Source organism: Delphinapterus leucas, chromosome 9 (genome assembly GCF_059928025.1).
Source record: "Delphinapterus leucas isolate spDelLeu-1000000601 "Yukka" chromosome 9, BTC_Dleu_Yukka2, whole genome shotgun sequence".
Taxonomy (NCBI): domain Eukaryota; kingdom Metazoa; phylum Chordata; class Mammalia; order Artiodactyla; family Monodontidae; genus Delphinapterus; species Delphinapterus leucas.
In genome coordinates this window covers 5,069,485-5,093,406 of record NC_143137.1, presented here as the reverse complement: position 1 = coordinate 5,093,406, position 23,922 = coordinate 5,069,485, and the positions used below count along the sequence as shown (strand labels likewise).

Below are 23,922 nucleotides of genomic sequence, written 5' to 3'. Positions count from 1 at the left end.
ATTTATTTATTTTTGGCTGCGTTGGGTCTTTGTGGCTGCACGCAGGTTTTCTCCAGTTGGAGAGAGTGGGGCTACTCTTCGTTGTGGTGAGCGGGCCTCCCATTGCTGTGGCCTCCCTCATTGCGGAGCACGGGCTCTAGGCGCGCGGGCCTCAATAGCTGCGGCATGTGGGCTCAGTAGTTGTGGCGCACGGGCCTAGCTGCTCCGTGGCACGTGGGATCTTCCCGGGCCAGGGATCGAACCCGTGTCCCCTGCATTGGCAGGCGGATTCTCAACCACTGCGCCACCAGGGAAGCCCCCTCTAAAACTTTTTTTAAACCTAAACCTCTCCCTTCTTTCTCGACCTGCTGGGTAAAGAAACGTTAGTGTCACTACTGACCCTTAACTACTCCCTGACCCAACACATCCAATTGGATACCAGTTCTTACTGAGTAAACTTTTTATGTATCCTCTTCCATCTGTTTGTACAGTTCAGTCCATCACACTTTGACTTGGTAACTGCAGTTATCTTCTGAATGGAATGCTGGCTTAGGGCTCTGACCTCCTCCCTAAATCAGCTAAACATCCAGAGCAATTTTCTAAGTGTTACGCCCTGCGCAAATTACAACTTTATCAACACCTCCTTTCTTGCCTTAAAATAAAAAATCAAAAATTTCTAGTTTGAGGCAAAAAAAGGAGTGGGGGGGATTATCGCCTTTTCCAACTGAATCTCAGAACATTCACTATTTCCTGGTCAGATCAAGCGGTCTGCTGTGCACGTTAACACAACAGACTGTTCAACCTTTGTGTACTTGTACACATTCTGTTCCTTCTGCCTGTAATTTTGTTCCTTTGTTGTACCACTAGCCCATTCCAAAGAGGCCTTTAAAACTCTTGCTCAGACATAAACCCTGACTATCTAATGTTACCACACCTAAATGCCCATTTAGTTGTTGATTATTCCTTTCCCCATATGCTTAGAAGAAACTGTTATATAATCAATTAATTATAACACAATACCGTAAACCCCTGAAGGGTAGTAACCTTGTCTTTTTCAACTTCATATCCTCAGTTGCCTAGCACAAATCAATTCTTATATTTTAAGCAAAGGAGTTGCTTCTAAAATCATTTTTAAGTGGCTCTTTAAATGACAGGCATTTAGAAGAAAGCATTAATTCTAAAAATAAAATTACATGTATTAGTTCATTTTTTTTAAATAAAAATGGAAAAACAGAGCAAAGTAGTTTTCTTAATACTAAAAGAGAGTTCCATATTTACTCATTCAAGCTAAGTACATTTAAAAACTAATCTGTGATTTTTGCCTACCCTCAAAACTTACAGAAACTGGGGCAAGTACTGGACTCTATTAGATTACATCTTTCTATTGTAATTTGCCAGGAACACTATCTAAATACTTCTGTGAAGCTTTCTAGAGTTTGCTACTCTGCCACTTCAACTTGCCATGGTAGCTACTAGTCACATGTAGTTATTGCGCAATGGAAATGTGATTAGTCCAAATTGAGATGTGCTATACATAGAAAACACACTCCGAATTCCAAAGACTTAATAGGAAAAAAATATTAATGTCACTATCTCAAAAATTTTATTAATTACAAGTTGAAATATTAACATTTTGGATATATTGGGTTAAGTATGTATTTTTAAAATTAATTTCAAATAAAAAATTTTAACATGACCACTAGAAAAATTAAAATTACATACATTGCTCACATCATATTTCTATTGCACAGCACTGTTTTATACAGCAAAGCTCATTCTGCAACAAGGTAACTCTGTGTATCACTATAGCAGAGATTACTTTTTATTCTATGACAGTTTCCACCAATTCCTTGATGACAATACTGTCATGTTGTATGATTAGTATGCATCATTTAATAAATTGGGCAAAAAAAAAATCCATGTGATATATTCAGTCCAAAAACATTTACTATGCATTATATAAAAGTAATAATAGAAAAAAGTTGGTTCCAACCATTTTTCTGATCTGGGCGAACATACAGAAATATGTAGAAATACTAAAACAGCCTTTTGGAGGGCATGCATTAAGAAGATGACATTACTGGATGGCTTAAGTGTCATGTCAGACATAAGTATATGTACATATACATACATATATGTCTGAAAGCCAAAGGGGCGTTAAGCTTGAAGCAATAATCAAACGACTAAGTGAAAATTTTCTTTAAGCAGTAGGGAAAGCAAAATAGACTGAGTGAAAGACTAAAGATAAAGACAATTTAAGAGAGGACAGGAGTAAAATCCGGGTTAATTTGGCTCCAAAGATCATGTTCTTTACTACTAATCAATATTGATGCCCACTGGAAGGGCAAAGAAGGTGAAGAATAAAAGTGCAAAGGAAAAGTGCCAGCACAGGCACAGCAGGAAGATGCTAAATGATGTGGGGAAAGCAAGAAAAGAGCAGGAGAAACAGAGAATAAGCTTTGGACAGGTCACTTCTTCCTAAGTGACAGCTGTGACGAGAAGAAATGGAGGAAAAGGCAAAAACATGGAGCTTAAATTAGATGGGAGCTTATCATAGATCCTTAAACGTGGTCAATTTGGAAGGTGAGACTACTGCTAGAAAGGCTAGACAGCACATAAGAAGAGAACCAGGTGAAGAGCAACAGTCTCAAGTCAGATTATTATCAGTGAATTTTAAAAGGACTAAATCAGCATAGCTTTGTAACTTCCATCGACATTACAACTTCCATGATCTATGTTTCCATCGCTGGCAGGACACTCTGCAAGGTGATTTGCCTATCAAAATAGGATCTCTAGAAAGACGAAGTAAATCATGGATGTTGTCCAGAGAGGCTGGCCCACAGAGTAGGCAGGTAGGTAAGAAAGAAAGGTCAGGGGGCTGACAGAATTTAAGGTAACAGAAAAGTAGCAGGACTTGGTGTCAAGAGAGACCAGACAACTAAGAAAATGAGGTAGGAGTTAAAAGTTTAAATGAAGTAAAGGAAGAAAAAGCTGAGTGATGAAAGTAAATACGCTGGGGGAGGGGGAGTGGATTAAGAGATGTAGCATTCCCAGGTTTAAACCTTGCAAAGGCTTCTCACTGAAGACAGAATAAAATCCAACCCCCTTCCTTTGTTTACAAGGCCTACATGATCTAGTCTTTGTTCGCCTTGATGTGGTCTCTACTACCCACCTGGCAGACACTAAGTTCCAGACACAGTGACTAGCTGTCTATTCCACAATCACGCCATGCTCCTGCCTCAAGGCCTGCGCAGTAGTTGTTCGCTCAGCCTGGAATGTTCTTTCCTCTGATCTTGCATGGCTGGCTTTCTGCCATTCAGCCTTCCATGAGAGGGAAAATACTACTCAGGAAGTATATGTGGCTATGTCCCTTAGATGGATATTTAGCGTAAAGTTTCCAGGCAAGGTTAGTGTATACTTGCATCATCGTGAAAATAAGGTTAGAGCCATGACTGGCATTTTTCGAAGACAAAGCACCCCAAAATTGTTTTCTGATGAAAATGCTGGTCGTGCTCACAGATGCGCTCTTTTTGCTGGGATGTTTTTTTCTAATGAGGTCCATGTTTTTGTTAGATTTTTCAACTTTCATAAAAAGATGTCAATCTTACTCCTAATTCAGGTAACTATCACAGCATACCGCTCTGTTCTTAGCCAGCAGCATCAAGTATTATACTCAGTGCATACACATTACTTAGATAAGAGCTAAAATAACTACCTTTCAGTACAGCAATTCATAATATATGGTACAATGCTACATGATTTTCATTGTCATTTAACCTTCACAATAACACTGTCATTTAAGATATCCCCATTTTTAAAACATAAAAAGTGCTTTGTGCTATGACATACAATTAGAACAGCTAAATATACAAATGAAAGATTTCATAAGACTATTACGTAGTCTTGTATATTACTGCAATATAGTCTATCTGCAGTACTCTCTACATCCTTGGATTAAAACAGATGCTCAGGAAGCTGGGTATTTAGACTGCGTTGTTTAGGATCCCCAGGGAATAGAATTTACTCAACTGGGCTTTGGTTTTATATCACTGACTTATTTTAAGGGCTGTTATAAGAAATTGCCCTGTGGGGTTTGTTGTTTATACTGCAAGACAGCTACTTGAAGACAGTTTCTCACTGCCATATATAGTGTACATACAGTATCAGTATCAAGTGAATTCTTATTACTACAAACCAGGCAACTGTTCATATGCCCTTCTTCATGCTGACTGCTGGAAAGCTCTGGAGCCAGATTTGTGGCGTAGGCCTGGGAAATACACATTTATTTTGGGTATCAGCCTCACCGTATTACCCTCCCATTTATCCTATCCTTATTTTCCCTTCCCACTGGCCAAATTTTCTTGCTTATTTTTAGTCTTACTTTATCCTACTGTTCATGTATTTGTGTAAGTCTCCGTAAGTCTACTTTGGAACAAGGCAAGGTACCAGTAATTTCAGTATATCTTTTAGCTTTATGTTGCCAGCATGAACCTTTCACTATATTCATGATAAATGATAACAAATCATCTCACCTCAGTTCTTACACTTCATTATTTTATAAAACAATTTATGATCCCTAACAAATAAATGTATATAAATCATATACATTATGTGAACAGAGTCTGCAAAAGAAAGTAGTACTGCCAATAATAATAGAATTTCTCACATTAGAAACATAGTCATAGAAAACTTTGCATGTTGTTTACTGAGGTCTAAATCACGACCACATACAAAAGGCTGAATAAAATTTAAATTGTTAAACACACCCACAGTTGTTTTATTCAATTGGAAAAGTGTGTTATACCACCCAGAATACAATCAGCTCTGATGATTCACATCGTAGTCTGTGTACTTAGTGAAGTAATTCACTATATGAGGCCTTAAAATAAATAACACCCATTACAGTAGCTGTGCATGAATGTTGTCTTTTTCTCCCAGATTTAACAGTGTGTAATCCAAAGCATTTTTAAAACTTTAAATCCCTTATTAGCCTAAATACAATGTGACATTTCAGTTTGCCTTACCTATAATTTACGTCTGCATAGTGATTAAGGGCAACATGATTATACATGTAGACACAAAATAACTTTAACTAAAGATAAAATCATGGTACTGAACAGAGAAAAATGATGATTATGAAATCTGTGTTTGAGATTACTTTAAGCCTGAAGTAGCTATATTTATGTTTCACAAAGCTGGAAAAGATAGGAAAAAAGCCTTTACTGACATTGCTAAGAATACAGGTAAAAGCTAATAATTAGGTAACTAAGAGATGACATAAAAAAAGACTGAATAAAGAAGGCATCAAAGAGATTTCACAAGCAGATTGGAAATTCAATTTACTAGGGAAAAAAGATCTCAAATCATGCATGCTCATTGGAAATCCATATACTAGGAGAAAAGTAAGATCTCTATTTAATAAGGATAGGAAAGTTATAATTTTCTGTATAACATAAATTTCAAACACTTAAACCTTTTCACCTAATTATAAAATACTGTTTGGAAAAGAAAAAAAAAAAAAAAAAGACAACTGAGGATTATAGATAACTATAACCAAGACAGATGAATCAAGAAGAAGCATTAACGAGATTTCTATTATGACTATTAGGACATTTTCCAAGATTTTCAAGTGTTTGGTGATCCTATCAACATGCATCCTGAAATAACATCTGAATGAACCATCTTCTAAATCTCCAACTGGGTAGTCTTTTTAGTGTAAAAGACACTGAATTAAAGACACTGTTTAATTTTTAAATGACCTACTTTCATAGTACATATTAAAATACCATATACTCAGCAAGTTTACCTTTCTGCAGTAGTTAAATTTTTTAAATAAGAATAAAAAACATGCAAACTATCTTTGAATTTTTGAGGAAATAACTCTCTGGATATAACTTCAATGATATTGTTGGTAACAGATTCCTCCCCCTGCCCCCTCACCCCACCCAAGGATCTCTTGTGAAGATCTCTCAGATTATCAAGATTATGTAATGTTGCCTTTTACCACAAGTAGAATAACACTTAGGGAATTTAAACATTTGTTATTTTAAGTAAATACACTGATAAATGCTTTTAAATATATCTGTAGTAAACTTACATCTTTCAGGAGCTTGGTCAATGTGCTCTGGACAAAGAAGGAAGAAGTGACTGAAATCCTGAAAGGTGCCGGCTCCAGCAGCACAAGGATAATGGTACATCTGGGCACATTTCTCTTCACAGCATTTGATAGTGGCTCCAAGGTGCTTACAAAATGCACATCGCTGGAAGGGAGCAAAGGATAAAGAAATATCCTTATAAAACCTGGAAAAGCAACACTCAAGGGTGGGGCTATGAAGATATTCAAAAGTCTTTGTACATTACTAGTAAAACAATTTGAAGCCTGCAGAGCACTAAATAAAGGATCGGTTAAAATGATAAAATCTAAGTTCTCCATTCAGTGCTTGGTAAATATTCATCCAAGGATGAATACATATTCATCCTTCCATTCAAGTTTAGAAAGTTAGCATTTCACTTTTTTTTTTCTATTGACTTTGTCAATACAACTACCATTTTAAAAAAACTAATAATATGGTTAAAAGGGCAGGTTTCTAGTTGGGGATTATTTTTAACAGGTGATTAAATCCCATTAATAAACAGATAAAACATATATATACTATTTCCAAAATCTCTTACTATTTTCACCCTGCCTAAAACTCAACATGAAGTAAACTAGTCAATCACAGAATAAGTTAATGAGTAGCAACTACATGGTTAAAGGCACACATACAAATCTACACACTTCATTGTTGCAGTTAGTTTCAAGTTTCTTTAAAATGCTGGGCATGTGAAGAAAAATTAAGTCATCTGACTTTCTCCTTCCCCCATTCCAATCTGCCTCTATCTCTTGCAAGTGGTAAAATCAAAGAAATAAAGTCTCAAACGAACAGCAGGGGAAGTTTGGCACACCTGAAATGTGTAAGAAGTCAGTATGAATTATCTAAGAGTAATTCTTTCCCTAAGAAAGATTAATAAACGTCCTCATCTGCCCAAGCCCACTTGGGGCATCATAACGTATAAAATCTCTCTCTGTGTGTAGGAGATGCCTAGCTGCCCTTCTTGAATATACTTCTGTTTTGGCATTTATGCTATTGCATGGTAATTACTTATCGCTCTTTTTTCATCCAAGATCTTTGAGTAGAGGAATCAGGTTGTACTAACTTTGTATTCTTAGTACCATGAATGCTGTTTGACATAGAAAGGCCCTAATAAACTGGTGTTCATATTTATATATATTAAATGGACTTCACTTTTGGTAATCTTACTGTAGGTGTGGCTCATGACTAGCAGAGCTGAACTAACTGAAGCCAAATGGGACGGTACGTGGTAAAACTGAGGCTCAGGTAATAGAGTTGCTAACATTACTATGAATATCTTCACATGCTAATATACTGATTCCATATTCTGCTAGTCAATTAGATAATACAATAGTTTTTAAATTATAAATAATTTCAATGTCTTGCATGTAAATCTACATAAGATATCACATGCCATCAAACTCTTCCTCATAACCATCAGTCCCCTGCACTGAACCAATATAAGAAAGTTAAGTGTCTCTTGGTGTGTCTTCTACACATTTTGGCTGCAGGCAACAAGACCACTGTAGTTTCTAAGTAACTCATAAACACTAGCTATATCTTTGACATTTTAATTTTATATAATGTCCACAAGTTCACACACTAACACACATTTCAGTTGTCTTTTTGTACTCAAAGGTATTATTACTGCATTAACAAAAACTGAAGAAAAGAAATAAAGCCTTCTTTATCTTCACTGATAAAGTATAATAATCAGCTTTTTCCAAACAATATATTTATGTCACAACCTCCTATGGTATCCAAATATGTTTACTGTATTAACAGAACCCAGAATTAAAGGCATGTATAATATCTAGGTAGTCTGAGTATCCTTGAGTCAATACTGGAAAAGTCAAAGTAATGTTGAGGGAAGAAAGTACATTTATATGTCCAATCAACCACTGAAAAGTTTTTATTATTAACTCATTAACATCGCAAAATAATTTCTGCTACACTGTTAAAATCTAGAATCTCCATTACTTTTATAGCATATGGTAAGTTGTACAGAAGCCTTTTGCTCTAAAAGTAATTTTGACAAATAAAATATAATGACTTTTAAGTGTATAATAAAGAAATAAAATAATTTAACTTGATCCTTTTCTCACTGTCTGTATCATTTTAGAAACATCAACATGTTCTCTTAATCATATTTGCAATGGAAAATATTACATGACATTAGCTAAACTACTATGAGAAGTCCTGGAATGTATCCAACATACTAATTTACAATAACATGTAAAGAGATTAGGGAATAAAGGGAAATAAAATACTAACTGCATTTAAGTGAACGCTTCAAACCCATCTGTTATAACGACATAGCTAATGAAAGACATTTGGCATTGAAAGAAAACATATACTATCTATACAGGCTGGAATATACCTTTTTGAACCAATAAAAAGCATATATAAAATTGTAGAAAATGTCAAAGAATAAATTTCTACAGGAAACTTGTCTAACATCAGCACCCTCATACACCGCAAGTCACAAATCAAAACAAATTATAAGCTAAGTAACAATTACAAAGCTAATTAACATTTCGTGAAAGGAAGGTAAGATAAAAAGCTCTTATCAACTAAACAATTTGACTCGATATTAAAAACTCCTAAATAATTTTTTATACTTTTTTAACCATTAAAAAGAAAAGGAGAGGGAAAGATAAAAAGAAAAGTGTTAAATATCTTTTGACATTAGTCCAAGAACACATCCAAGAAAAAACTCTCAATGAGAGTTCACATTGCCACCTGTAAGAAAGAGTCTGAGGAACTTCCAAAACTTGGAAGGCTCTCCCAAAATAAATCTATAATACAAAACAGAATCAACAAAATTTCAGAGATTAAGGTTAAAGATGAGATATGAAACAGTAACAATAAGTTTCAGGATGTTCCACAGCTTGTTCAATTAATTATCAAGTATTTATTCTATATCAACTACTGCAATTGGCTAAGTGCTGTAAGAAATATCAAATATTAATTTTCTACACACCAGGCTGTTTTTAACCTTTACCAAACTTTTCTTATTAGTCTGTTAGGATTCTCCCATAATGCAGTAATAACGAATGAAGACAGCAAGTAAGAGAAAAAATAAAATGGCATGGGAAACTATCAGGAAGGTCCAATGTCTGTTTAGAAAGAGTACTAGAAGGAGAGAAAATAGAAGGATTATAACCAAAGAAATTAGAAGAAAATTTATGAAAATATCTAATAATAAGAGGTAACATTTATTAAGCATAATTTCCATTTAATAGATGAGGAAACTGAAAGACAAGTCTTTTTTTTCTGTTCTATTGATATCCGTTTCACTACAAAAACACCCACCCAAACAGAAAATACCAGCTTCAGATTAAAACGTCTTACACCTAGAAACATGGGCAAAGGTAACAAGGATAAATGAAAAATTCTAGGAGCCCCACAAAAAAGAAAAGGGGTCATTTACAAAGAAAGGCAAAACGGGAATTGCTTTTCATTGGCAATATTCAATGTAAAAACAAAAATGAGCGGCTTCCGGGAAGATGGCGGAAGAGTAAGACACGGAGATCACCTTCCTCCCCACAGATACACCAGAAATACATCAACACGTGGAACAACTCCTACAGAACACCTACTGAACGCTGGCAGAAGACCTCAGACCTCCCAAAAGGCAAGAAACCCCCAACGTACCTGGGTAGGGCAAAGGAAAAACAGACAAAGGATAGGGACGGGACCTGCACCAGTGGGAGGAAGCTGTGAAAGAGGAAAGGTTTCCACACATTAGAAGCCCCTTCACAGGCCGAGACTACGGGTGGCGGAGGGGGAGAGCTTCGAAGCCGCGGAGGAGACCGCAGCCACAGCGGTGCGGAGGACAAAGCGGGGAGATTCCCGCACAGACCATCGGGGCCGACCGGCACTCACCAGCCCGAGAGGCTTGTCTGCTCCCCCGCCGGGGCGGGCGGGGCTGGGAGCTGAGGCTCGCACTTCGGTCGCAGCGCAGGGAGAGGACTGGGGTTGGAGGCGTGAACACAGCCTGCAGGGGGTTAGTGCACCACGGCTGGCCAGAAGGGAGTCAGGGGGAAAGTCTGGACCGTGCCGAAGAGGCAGGAGACTTTTTCTTACCTTTTTGTTTCCTGGTGCGCGAGGAGCGGGGATTAAGAGCGCTGCTTAAAGGAGCTCCAGAGACGGGCGCGAGACGCGACTAACAACGCGGACCCCAGAGACGGGCATGAGACGCTAAGGCTGCTGCTGCTGCCACCAAGAAGCCTGTGTGCGAGCACAGGTCACTCTCCACACCCTCCTTCCGGGGAGCCTGTGCAGCCCGCCACTGCCAGGGTCCCGGGATCCAGGGACAACTTCCCCGGGAGAACGCACGGGGCGCCTCAGGCTGGTGCAACGTCATGCCGGCCTCTGCCGCGGCAGGCCCGCCCCGCACGCCGTGCCCCTCCCTCCCCGCGGTCTGAGTGAGCCAGAGCCCCCGAATCAGCGGCTCCTTTAACCCCGTCCGTCCTGTCTGAGCGAAGAACAAACGCCCTCTGGCCACCTACACGCAGAGGCGGGGCCAAATCCAAAGCTGAGCACCGGCAGCTGTGCGAACAAACAAGCGAAAGGGAAATCTCTCCCAGCAGCCTGAGGAGCAGCGGATTAAAGCTCCACAATCAACTTGATATATCCTGCATCTGTGGAATACCTGAATAGACAACGAACCATCCCAAATTGAGGAGGTGGACTTTGGGAGCAAGATTTATTATTTTTTCCCCTTTTCCTCTTTTTGTGAGTGTGCATGTGTATGCTTCTGTGTGAGATTTTGTCTGTATAGCTTTCTTTCCACCATTTGTCCAAGGGTTCAATCCGGTTTTTTTATATTTATTTTTAATAATTACTTTTTATTTTAATAACTTTATTTTATCTTTATTTTACTTTACCTTCTTTCTTTTTTCCTTCCTCCCTCCCTCCCTCCCTCCCTCCCTCCTTTCTTTGTTTCTTTCGTTCTTTTTCTTTATTTCTTTTACTAATTCTTTCTTTCTACTTTTTCTCCCTTTTATTCTGAGCCGTGTGGATGAAAGGCTCTTGGTGCTGCAGCCAGGAGTCAGCGCTGTGCCTCTGAGGTGGGAGAGCCAACTTCAGGACACTGGTCCACAAGAGACCTCCCAGCTCCACATAATATCAAATGGTGAAAATCTCCCAGAGATCTCCAACTCAACACCAGCACCCAGCTTCACTCAACGACCAGCAAGCTACAGTGCTGCACACCCTATGCCAAACAACTAGCAAGACAGGAACGCAACCCCACCCATTAGCAGAGAGGCTGCCCAAAATCATAACAAGTCCACAGACACCCCAAAACACACCACCAGACGTGGACCTGCCCACCAGAAAGACAAGATCCAGCCTCATCCACTAGAACACAGGCACTAGTCCCCTCCACCAGGAAGCCTACACAACCCAATGAACCAACCTTAGCCACTGGGGACAGACACCAAAAACAAGGGGAACTACGAACCTGCAGCCTGCAAAAAGGAGACCCCAAACACAGTAAGATAAGCAAAATGAGAAGACAGAAAAACACACAAGACATGAAGGAGCAAGATAAAAACCCACCAGACCGAACAAATGAAGAGGAAATAGGCAGTCTACCTGAAAAAGAATTCAGAATGATAGTAAAGATGATCCAAAATCTTGGAAATATAATAGACAAAATGCAAGAGACATTTAACAAGGACCTAGAAGAACTAAAGATGAAACAAACAACGATGAACAACACAATAAATGAAATTAAAAATACTCTAGATGGGATCAATAGCAGAATAACTGAAGCAGAGTAACAGATAAGTTACCTGGAAGATAAAATAATGGAAATAACTACTGCAGAACAGAATAAAGAAAAAAGAATGAAAAGAACTGAGGACAGTCTCAGGGACCTCTGGGACAACACTAAACGCACCAACATTCGAATTATAAGGGTCCCAGAAGAAGTAGACAAAAAGAAAGGGACTGAGAAAATATTTGAAGAGATTATAGTTGAAAACTTCCCTAATATGGGAAAGGAAATAGTTAATCAACTCCAGGAAACACAGAGAGTCCCATACAGGATAAATCCAAGGAGAAATACGACAAGACACATATTAATCAAACTGTCAAAAATTAAATACACAGAAAACATATTAAAAGCAGCAAGGGAAAAATAACACACAAGGGAATCCCCATAAGGTTAACAGCTGATCTTTCAGCAGAAACTCTGCAAGCCAGAAGGGACTGTCAAGACATATTTAAAGTGATGAAGGAGGAAAACCTGTAACCAAGATTACTCTAGCCAGCAAGGATCTCATTCAGATTTGATGGAGAAATCAAAAGCTTTACAGACAAGCAAAAGCTGAGAGAGTTCTGCACCACCAAAACAGCTTTACAACAACTGCTAAAGGAACTTCTCTAGGCAAGAAACACAAGAGAAGAAAAAGACCTACAATAACGAACCCAAAACAATTAAGAAAATGGGAATAGGAACATACAGGTCGATAATTACCTTAAATGTAAATGGACTAAATGCTCCCACCAAAAGACACCGATTGGCCGAATGGATACAAAAACAAGACCCATATATTTGCTGTCTACAAGAGACCCACTTCAGTCCTAGAGACACATACAGACTGAAAGTAAGGGGATGGAAAGAGCTATTTCATGCAAATGGAAACCAAAAGAAAGCTGGAGTAGCAATTCTCGTATCAGACAAAACAGACTTTAAAATAATGACAAAGAGAGAGACAAAGAAGGACACTACATAATGATCAAGGGATCGATCCAAGAAGAAGATATAACAATTGTAAATATTTATGCACCCAACATAGGAGCACCTCAATACATAAGGCAAATACTAACAGCCATAAAAGGGGAAATCGACAGTAACACATTCATAGTAGGGGACTTTAACACCCCACTTTCACCAATGGACCGATCATCCAAAATGAAAATAAATAAGGAAACACAAGCTTTAAATAAGACATTAAACAAGATGGACTTAATTGATATGTATAGGAAACTCCATCCAAAAACAACAGAATACACATTTTTCTCAAGTGCTCATGGAACATTCTCCAGGATAGATCATATCTTGGGTCACAAATCAAGCCTTGGTAAATTTAAATGAACTGAAATTGTATCAAGTATCTTTTCCAACCACAACGCTATGAGACTAGATATCAATTACAGGAAAAGATCTGTAAAAAATACAAACACATGGAGGCTAAACAATACACTACTTAATAATGAAGTGATCACTGAAGAAACCAAAAAATACCTAGAAACAAATGACAATGGAGACACGACAACCCAAAACCTATGGGATGCAGCAAAAGCAGTTCTAAGAGGGAAGTTTATAGCAATACAAGCCTACCTTAAGAAACAGGAAACATCTCGAATAAACAACCTAACCTTGCACCTAAAGCAATTAGAGAAGGAAGAAAAAAAAAAACCCAAGTTAGCAGAAGGAAAGAAATCATAAAGATCAGATCAGAAACAAATGAAAAAGAAATGAAGGAAACGATAGCAAAGATCAATAAAACTAAAAGCTGATTCTTTGAGAAGATGAACAAAATTGATAAACCATTGGCCAGACTCATCAAGAAGAAAAGGGAGAAGACTCAAATCAATAGAATGAGAAATGAAAAAGGAGAAGTAACAACTGACACTGCAGAAATACAAAGGATCATGAGAGATTACTACAAGCAACTCTATGCCAATAAAATGGACAACCTGGAAGAAATGGACAAATTCTTAGAAATGCACAACGTGCCAAGACTGAATCAGGAAGAAATAGAAAATATGAACAGACCAATCACAAGCACTGAAATTGAAACTCTGATTAAAAATCTTCCAACAAACAAAAGCCCAGGACCAGATGGCTTCACAGGCAAATTCTATCAAACATTTAGAGAAGAGCTAACACCTATCCTTCTCAAACTCTTCCAAAATATAGCAGAGGGAGGAACACTCCCAAACTCATTCTACGAGGCCACCATCACCCTGATACCAAAACCAGACAATGATGTCACAAAGAAAGAAAACTACAGGCCAATATCACTGATGAACATAGATGCAAAACTCCTCAACAAAATACTAGCAAACAGAATCCAACAGCACATTAAAAGGATCATACACCATGATCAAGTGGAGTTTATCCCAGGAATGCAAGGATTCTTCCATATATGCAAATCAATCAACGTGATACACCATATTAACAAATTGAAGGAGAAAAACAATATGATCATCTCAATAGATGCAGAGAAAGCTTTCGACAAAATTCAACATCCATTTATGATAAAAACCCTGCAGAAAGTAGGCATAGAGGGAACTTTCCTCAACATAATAAAGGCCATATATGACAAACCCACAGCCAACATCGTCCTCAATGGTGAAAAACTGAAAGCATTTCCACTAAGATCAGGAACAAGACAAGGTTGTCCACTCCCACCACTCTTATTCAACATAGTTTTGGAAGTTTTAGCTACAGCAATCAGAGAAGAAAAGGAAATAAAAGGAATCCAAATCGGAAAAGAAGAAGTAAAGCTGTCACTGTTTGCAGATGACATGATACTATACACAGAGGATCCTAAAGATGCTACCAGAAAACTACTAGAGCTAATCAATGAATCTGGTAAAGTTGCAGGATACAAAATTAATGCACAGAAATCTCTTGCATTCCTATACACTAATGATGAAAAATCTGAAAGTGAAATCAAGAAAACACTCCCATTTACCATTGCAACAAAAAGAATAAAATATCTAGGAATAAACCTACATAAGGAGACAAAAGACCTGTATGCAGAAAATTATAAGACACTGATGAAAGAAATTAAAGATGATACAAATAGATGGAGAGATATACCATGTTCTTGGATTGGAAGAATCAACATTGTGAAAATGACTCTACTACCCAAAGCAATCTACAGATTCAATGCAATCCTTATCAAACTACCACTGGCATTTTTCACAGAACTAGAACAAAAAATTTCACAATTTGTATGGAAACACAAAAGACCCCAAATAGCCAAAGCAATCTTGAAAACGAAACATGGAGCTGGAGGAATCAGGCTCCCTGACTTTAGACTATACTACAAAGCAACAGTAATCAAGACAGTATGGTACTGGCACAAAAAGAGAAAGGTAGATCAATGGAAAAGGAGAGAAAGCACAGGGATGAACCCACGCACATATGGTCACCTTATCTTTGATAAAGGAGGGAGGAATGTACAGTGGAGAAAGGACAGCCTCTTCAATAAGTGGTGCTGGGAAAACTGGACTGGTACATGTAAAAGTATGAGATTAGATCACTCCCTAACACCATACACAAAAATAAGCTCAAAATGGATTAAAGACCTAAATGTAAGGTCAGAAACTATCAAACTCTTAGAGGAAAACATAGGCAGAACACTCTATGACATAAAGCACAGCAAGATCCTTTTTGACCCACCTCCTAGAGAAATGGAAATAAAAACAAAAATAAATGGGACCTAATGAAACTTCAAAGCTTTTGCACAGCAAAGGAAACCATAAACAAGACCAAAAGACAACCCTCAGAATGGGAGAAAATATTTGCAAATGAAGCAACTGACAAAGGATTTATCTCCAAAATTTATAAGCAGCCATGCAGCTCAATAACAAAAACACAAACAACCCAATCCAAAAATGGGCAGAAGACCTAAATAGACATTTCTCCAAAGAAGATATGCAGACTGCCAACAAACACATGAAAAAATGCTCACCGTCATTAAACATTAGAGAAATGCAAATCAAAACTACAATGAGATATCATCTCACACCAGTCAGAATGGCCATCATGAAAAAATCTAGAAACAATAAATGCTGGAGAGGGTGTGGAGAAAAGGGAACACTCTTGCAGTGTTGGTGGGAATGTAAATTGATACAGCCACTGTGGAGAACAGTATGGAGGTTCCTTTAAAAACTACAAATAGAAGTACCATATGACCCAGCAATCCCACTACTGGGCATATACCCTGAGAAAACCATAATTCAAAAAGAGTCATGTACCAAAATGTTCATTGCAGCTGTATTTACAATAGGCCGGAGATGAAAACAACCTAAGTGTCCATCATCAGATGAATGGATGAAGAAGATGTGGCACATATATACAATGGAATAATATTCAGCCATAAAAAGAAACGACATTTGTAATGAGGTGGATAGACCTAGAGTCTGTCATACAGAGTGAAGTAAGTCAGAAAGAGAAAAACAAATACCATATGCTAACACATATATATGGAATTTAAGGGGAAAAAAATGTCATGAAGAACCTAGGAGTAAGACAGGAATAAAGACACAGACCTACTAGAGAATGGACTTGAGGATATGGGGAGGGGGAAGGGTGAGCTGTGACAAAGCAAGAGAGAGGCATGGACATATATATACTACCAAATGCAAAATAGATAGCAGCCACATAGCACAGGGAGATATGCTCGGTGCTTTGCGACCACCTGGAGGGGTGGGATATGCAGGGTGGGAGGGAGGGAGATGCAAGAGGGAAGAGATATGGGAACATATGTATATGTATAACTGATTCACTTTGTTATAAAGCAGAAACTAACACACCATTGTAAAGCAATTATACTCCAATAAAGATGTTAAAAAAAAAAAAAAGAGCAATATCTTCCAAGGTCTACAAAAAAATTCTTTGAGGGCTTCCCTGGTGGCACAGTGGTTGAGAGTCTGCCTGCCGATGCAGGGGACACGGGTTCATGCCCCGGTCTGGGAAGATCCCACATGCTGCGGAGCGGCTGGGCCCGTGAGCCACGGCCGCTGAGCCTGCGCGTCCGGAGCCTGTGCTCCGCAACAGGAGAGGTCACAACAGTGAGAGGCCCGCGTACCGCAAAAAAAAAAAAAAACTTTCAAAATGTTCAAAATATATTTTATGCACACACACACTTTAGATGTAAATACACACAAACCTTTTTTTAATGTACATGAATACATATACACACGTGTATGTATATATATATACACACATATGTGTATTGTATATATTTGCATGTGTATGTTTATATATATACGCATATGTGTATGCGTATATATATAGATACACATATGCGTATGTGTATCTATATATATATACACATATGTGCACGAGGCACAGTAGCACAGGATATTCACAAATAATGATCTGGGGAGAAAGAACAGACAAATGCTATCAAAAAGAAAGCAGGTAGGACTTCCCTAGTTGTCCAGTGGTTAAGACTCCATGCTCCCAATGCAGGGGGCCCGGGTTCAATCCCTGGTCAGGGAACTACATCCCACATGCTTCAACTAAGAGCCCTCATGCTGCAATGAAGATCCCATGTGCTGTAACTAAGAGCCGGCGCAGCCAAATAAATAAATATTAAAAAAAAAAAAAAAGAAAGAGAGAGGAAGGAAGGGAGGGAGGGAGGGAGGGAGGGGAAGAAAGAGAGAGAGGAAGAAAGAGAGAGAGAAAGAAAGCAGGTACAGCAATATTGATCATAAAAATAGGGTCCAAACCAAGAAGCAGTGAACAGGGCAAAGATAAGTTGACATTAAAATGAGTCTAACATTACAGTGAAAATTCCAAAAGAAGAAACAGTCGTTAATGTTCACATGCCTAATCAATTTTCTTGACATATAAAAGTAAAGCTGACTTCAAGTTAAAAAAACAAACTTTTTAATGCTACAGTAAAAACTTAACATATGCTTAAAAAGACAAAAAAAAAGTAAAGCCAAAGAGAAATACATAGACTGGACTTAACACAGCTCTCAGAAATCAAGATGTTTATTAATGATGGTCAAGTTTGATTCAAACTTCCACATAAACAGAGAGATCTCCAAATTCCCAGAACAGAAAATATACATTCTATTCAAATGTACATAAAATTCTTTTTAACTCACAATATCTATGGGCATAAGAAAGTCTTACAAATTCAAAAACTCAGCTATTTCCTAGGCCATATTTAAAAAAGCAGGTATTTCCTAAACTTAACACATTAGTAATTGTAAATTCACAATATAAGGATAAACTCCCTTCAATCTATCCACTAGAAAAACTGAAAACTCCCTTCAATCTAGCAGATTTCTTTAAATCAAAAGGAAAATATATATATATATTTTTTGTTGTTGTTTTTGTTTTTGTTTTTTTTTTTTGCGGTACGCGGGCCTCTCACTGCTGTGGCCTCTCCCGCTGCGGAGCACAGGCTCCGGACGCGCAGGCTCACCGACCATGGCTCACGGGCCCAGCCGCTCCGCGGCATGCGGGATCCTCCCGGACCGGGGCACGAACCCACGTCCCCTGCATCAGCAGGCGGACTCCCAACCACTGCGCCACCAGGGAAGCCCAGTATATATTATTTTTGAAGTGATTAAATAAGAAACATGTCAAAATCTCTGAGATATGGCAAATTTAGTTCAGAAGAAAAAAAATACAGCTTGAAAAATACAAGACTCAGGGGAATTCCCTGGCAGCCTAGTGGTTATTTAGGACTCCAAATCTTTGAGATATGGCAAATTTAGTGCAGAAGAAAAAAATGCAGCTTGAAAAATGCAAGACTCAGGGGAATTCCCTGGCGGTCCAGTGGTTAGGACTCCGCACTTCCCCTGCAGTGGGCATGGGTTTGATCTCTGGTCGGGGAACTAAGACCCCACATGCTGCGTGCAGCAGCCAAAACAGGCAAAACTCAAGACCAAACAATAAAAGTAAGTAAAACTAGACGTAAAAACTAAGCCAGTAAGAATCAACTTATAATGCATGAGATCAGCCATCTAAGGAAGAAAACACACCCTAATATTGTGTGTAGGAAGATATTATTAATGACATTCGGGTGTTTAAGTCTCTATCAAAACAATCAGTGTTTGCTTTAGAAAGATATGCTAAAATAGTACTGAGTAAAATAAAAAGCAATCTATCAAACCACTTTGTATAATGAATTGGCCTGAAGTAATGAATATCATGATGAGTGATCTGTTGTTGTTTGGGTCCAGTTAATTACTTCTACTTTGTACTCTAATAAACATACATTTCTGATCAAAACCTCTACTTAACAAAAAAATACAAACATTCATTAAATAACATTACAAAATCAAAATGGACTTTGCTATGAATGAAATTTTTCCTTTCTGACCCACCCTCCTCACTGCTGCCGCAGTAAGCTTTCTAAGGGACCCCTGATACCTCTGGACCAGGTCCAAACTCCTCAACATGGCATCTGTGGTAGGCAGACTCCTAAAACGCCTGACCCTAGCCCCCCAAGATGCCCCACCCTAATCCAGACACTGTGAATATGATGAAATACCATGCCAGAGATTCTGCCATAAGACGTGGCAAAGAGATTCTGCAGATGGGATTAAGGCTCCTAATCAACTGACTTGGAATTGATCAAGGGGGTGGGGCTTATTCTAACCTAATCATACAATTCCTTGAAAACAAAGATTTTTCTCCAACTGGTAGCAGAAAGGGAAGTCAGAGAAATTCAAAGCAAGTGAAGGATTCAGGACCACACTGCTGTCTCTGAAGATAAAAGAAGCCACATACAAAGACCAGGGAGTGGCCCCTAGGAGCTGACAGCAACCCCAGGCCAAATGGCCAATAAAGAAATGGCGGCCTTGGTCCTACAACTGCACGGAACTGAATTCTGCCCTCGGGAGCCAAGTAAGCTTAGAAGAAGATTCTTCGCCAGAGCCTCTGGATAAACACCCAGCCTGGCAGATATCTTAATTTGAACGCTGTGAAACCCTAAACAAAACACACGGTTGAGCCTGGCCAAACTTCTCATCTACAAATGGGTGCTATTTTAAGCCATTAAATTTATGGTAATTTTTTATACAGCAACAGCTAACGGAGCATTTCAAGGCCCTCCATGATTTGATCTCTGCCAAATCACTGTTATTTTTAAGAAATTTTTTTTACATTATACAACGTCTTCCTTACTCATCACTATGAAGTAAATAGGGTAAATGTATTAAACTCCATCTTGGACATGAAGAAGCGAAACCTCAGAGACTATCCTACAGCAAGCATTCCTGAGCCAACAGGTGTGCGCTCTACTCACTGCGTCAAGGCAACAGTAAACTCTCTAGTTGATAGAAACATACACAAATCAGAAGCCCCCAACTAATAGCCTCCTAACAGCTTTAACCATAAATAAAAACATGAATAAATGTGACTACATAAAACTCCTAGACTTTTATATGGTAAACACACACACACATCTTAGAGAAAATCAAATGACAAAAAAAATTTTTTTAATAACCTGGAATTTGAATTACAAATTTCTAGTACGCTGGATATATAAAAATAAAACATAAAAATGAAAACAACTTAAAAAGAGACAGTGACACTTTATCGACACCAATCATTTAGGGAAGTCAGAAAGTTGGCCAATAAAATATACTTAACATGCAGGATGCAGTGAGCAACTAGGCCAAGTAGTTAACAAAAATTACCTTATTTAAGTCTAACAACCACCATTTTAGGTAGGTACCATAACTTCTGATTTTTATAAATGAAGCACAGAGTTTAAATTCCTTGCCCACACTCACAATGCCACAAAGAGGAACTGAATTTGAGCGGTTCATAATCAGTTAGAAATGGGTAATTAATGCAAATTCCACTAACTGAACACAAGAACATAATGAACACTTTGTCTCATTTACATAATCACTCTCACTTAGGTTATAAGAAAAGAAGGTAGCCATTTTTGAATTAGAATTCCATAAAATGTTAGTCCTCAGTGCCTACCAAAAGAAATATACTGGAACGTTCACAAAATACAAGTCATAACAGTCCCAGACTGAAAAACCCCCAAATGCCCAATAAAAGTGGATAAATTATGGTACTTTCACAACAGAATACAACAATGAGAATAAATGAACAATTACAAGCAATAATTTCAATGAATCTCACAAGTATGATGGTGTATGAAAAAAGACAGAAAACAGTATTTATTGTATGAGTCATATAAAGAACAAAACTAGGCAAGACTCATCTATGGTGTTAGTAGTGATAACAGAGCTTGCCTTGGGGAGTTGCAAGCAGTAATGCAAAGGAGGCATGAAAGGAATTTCTGTGTTTTCCACCTGTCTCACAAAGAGAAGCAACAGAGCAGACTTCCATTACTCTCCACTGACAAGTAAGAGCTATGGGAAAAAATTATTTTCATAGAAGTACTATCAGTAAAAATATTAATACCATCAACTAAAATGCTTGTAGCAGCTGAATATGTTATCAAAATAGTATTTACCTAACCATGGCAAATAACTCAAAATCTTCAATACTACTAGAAGGCTCAAAAGATGATGGCAGAAAGCAATGAAAATATTAAATCTCATTATTGATCTACTAGCTTTTAATGTTTAATACTAGTATAGTTATTCTGGAGTACTTTTAAATTGATGCACAAAATAAACAACTTTTCTTTCTCTTTTAATAACTTTTTTAGTTAGAGGAAATATTAATTAAAAGGTACAATTATAGATTGAGTGGGGAATAAAAAAATTTTTAAATATGTTACAAACAGCTACTGGATTAAATTTTAGAATATCAATATGAATTCATGTTTTTGAAAAAATATATCTTTGTGTGTATGTGGTTTATTTTTGACCAAGAGTCAAGATAATTCAAGGGAATAACAGTCTTTTAGAATGATGCTGGAACAAATGAATATCCACACTGAAAATAAAGAACCTTGAACCTTACCTCATCTTCTCATTATCATACATGCAGTTTAACTATAAAAGGAATAAATAATCTAAAGGTAACCTTGGAATATGCAGGACAACTTGAATATTTTTTATATAAGGCATAATGAACAAAATCTATAAAAGAAAAAATTTACAAAGTGACAAACTTCATCAAAATTAACCCCCCTACTCTTTCAAAAAACATTAAAAAAGAAAACAAGTCATAGACTAGACAAAAATATTTGCAAAATACACCTCTAATAAATGACTTCTATGGCAAGTATATAAAGAACTCGAAAGTAAGGAAAAGACAAATCAACAGGAGAAAGGGGGACTTTGGGGCAAAAGCTTTGAACAGACACTTCACTAAAGATGTGTTCAATTTCATTACTCATCCAGAAATGCAAAATCAAACCCGCAACGAAATATCACTAACACCAACCGGAATGGCTGAAATAGAGAAACACTGACAATATTCAGTGATGGCAACAACGCAGAACATCGTGTCCACAAATGTTCAAGCAGCTTTATAAATACTGGCCCCCAAACAGGAAGAAATCTCAAAGCCATTATGCTAAGTACAAAAGCCAGACAGAAAAGATTGCTGTACGATTCTATTTGCATACCAGTCTAGAGAAGGCAAAAAAAGGCAAAAAACAACCAAAGTGAGGAGAGGAACAGATCTAGTGGTGATTGCCGGGAGCCCGAGTGGTGGGAGGGGACGACCTGCACCGGCCATGAGGGAGCTTGCAGTGAAGGAAAGGGTCTGCATCTCGACTATGATGATAGCTACACACGTGACTGTACACATCTCTCAAAATATGTTCACCTGTACCCTTGGAAGGGGTGAATTACAGTGTGTACAAGATATACCTTCATAAAAGAATGACTCTCACACAGGGGAAATAATAATTTTTTTAAATTTATTTATTGGGTAATGGCAGGCCAGTATCAGAATTGCTCTCTTGGAAATAAAATTTCTAAAATCTCAATAAAATATAAAACCTAACTAATTGAAGTCACTTGTGAACAACCAAGCCTGGAATGGCAGGACATCTGACTCTTGACAGAAAAGAACATCACTGGCTAAGGTCTGTGTTTAAAAGGATTTCTGCTAAGGCCTCCTAGTGTGCACAGAAAGGGAAGGGTGGTACTAGGCCTCACACAGAGAGCATCAGTCTTACTGGTGTGAGAAGACAGGTAAAGTTCAACAATGATCGAAAGGATGGAACCAGAGGGGAAACCTTGAAGGGCAGAAGCCACAGAAAAGAGAGCCCCCCCACACTGAATAAACTCTCAAATCGTTGTTACACCCCTGAAATGTATATTCACAGAGGGACTCTAAAGCAGCTCAGGGAAAACAACAGCTGACCTGTTTGCTGAAGGAACTGAGTAGAGATTTCTGATGTCACTGACTGCTGGGATGATGTAGTTTGGAATGTAAGGCCAGCAATAATATAAGTCTCCCAGAAAAAAAACCCGATACTGACAAAATAACATAACAGAATCCGGTATTAACCTATCATCTAAAATGTTCAGTATACAATAAAAATTCCTAGACATATGGGGAAAGAAAAAAAAAAAACACAGGAAAATGGGGCCCACAATGAAGAAAAAAAAAATATTCAGTAGAAAATGACAAGATAAACAAAGACTTTAGAGCAGCTATCGGAAATATGTTCCACAACATACAGGAAAAGCTGGTCAAGAGCAGGAGGAGAGTAACAGAAAAGACATGAAAATTACAAAGTGAAACCCAATGGACATTCTATACCTAGGAGTTACAGCAAGTCAAATAAAAATTTCAGTGGACGCGCTTAAGAAGAGATTGGAAACAACAGAAGAAATGGTCAGTGACCTTGAAAATAAATTGTTCATCCATTCTGAGGAACAGAAAGCAAAACCACTGAAAAATCAACAAAGCATCAGTAACCTGTAACAGTATTTGAGAATATCAAATGCACGAACATGCATGTAATTGGAGTTGCAGAGCAAGAGGAGAGAGAAAATGTGACAAAAAAAGAATACAAAACAAAGGTCAAACTTTTCACAAATTTGGTGAAAAAAATCAACTTACAATTCTAAGAAGCTCAGCAAACCCCAAACAAGAAGAATACAAAGAAAATCACACCTAGGCACATCATACTCAGGCTGCTGAAAAGCAAAGTCCTGA

At 37.9% G+C, this 23,922-nt stretch overlaps 1 protein-coding gene across 27 annotated transcripts in view; it reads right to left on the bottom strand.

The window, feature by feature from the left end:
* KMT2C (lysine methyltransferase 2C) overlaps positions 1-23,922 on the bottom strand; it is a 293,121-nt gene that overhangs the window by 127,075 nt on the left and 142,124 nt on the right. For 26 of the 27 annotated variants that reach the window (XR_016394238.1, XR_016394240.1, XR_016394239.1 and 23 more), the window contains exon 7: positions 6,077-6,239. The exons of the other annotated variant lie outside the window; for it this stretch is intronic. Coding sequence is in view for 23 of the 26 variants with exons in the window: in XM_089917170.1 (XP_089773296.1) it covers positions 6,077-6,239 (163 nt within the window). In the remaining 3 variants the exon portion in view is untranslated. The remainder of the gene's footprint in view (positions 1-6,076; positions 6,240-23,922) is intronic. 27 annotated transcript variants of the gene reach the window in all.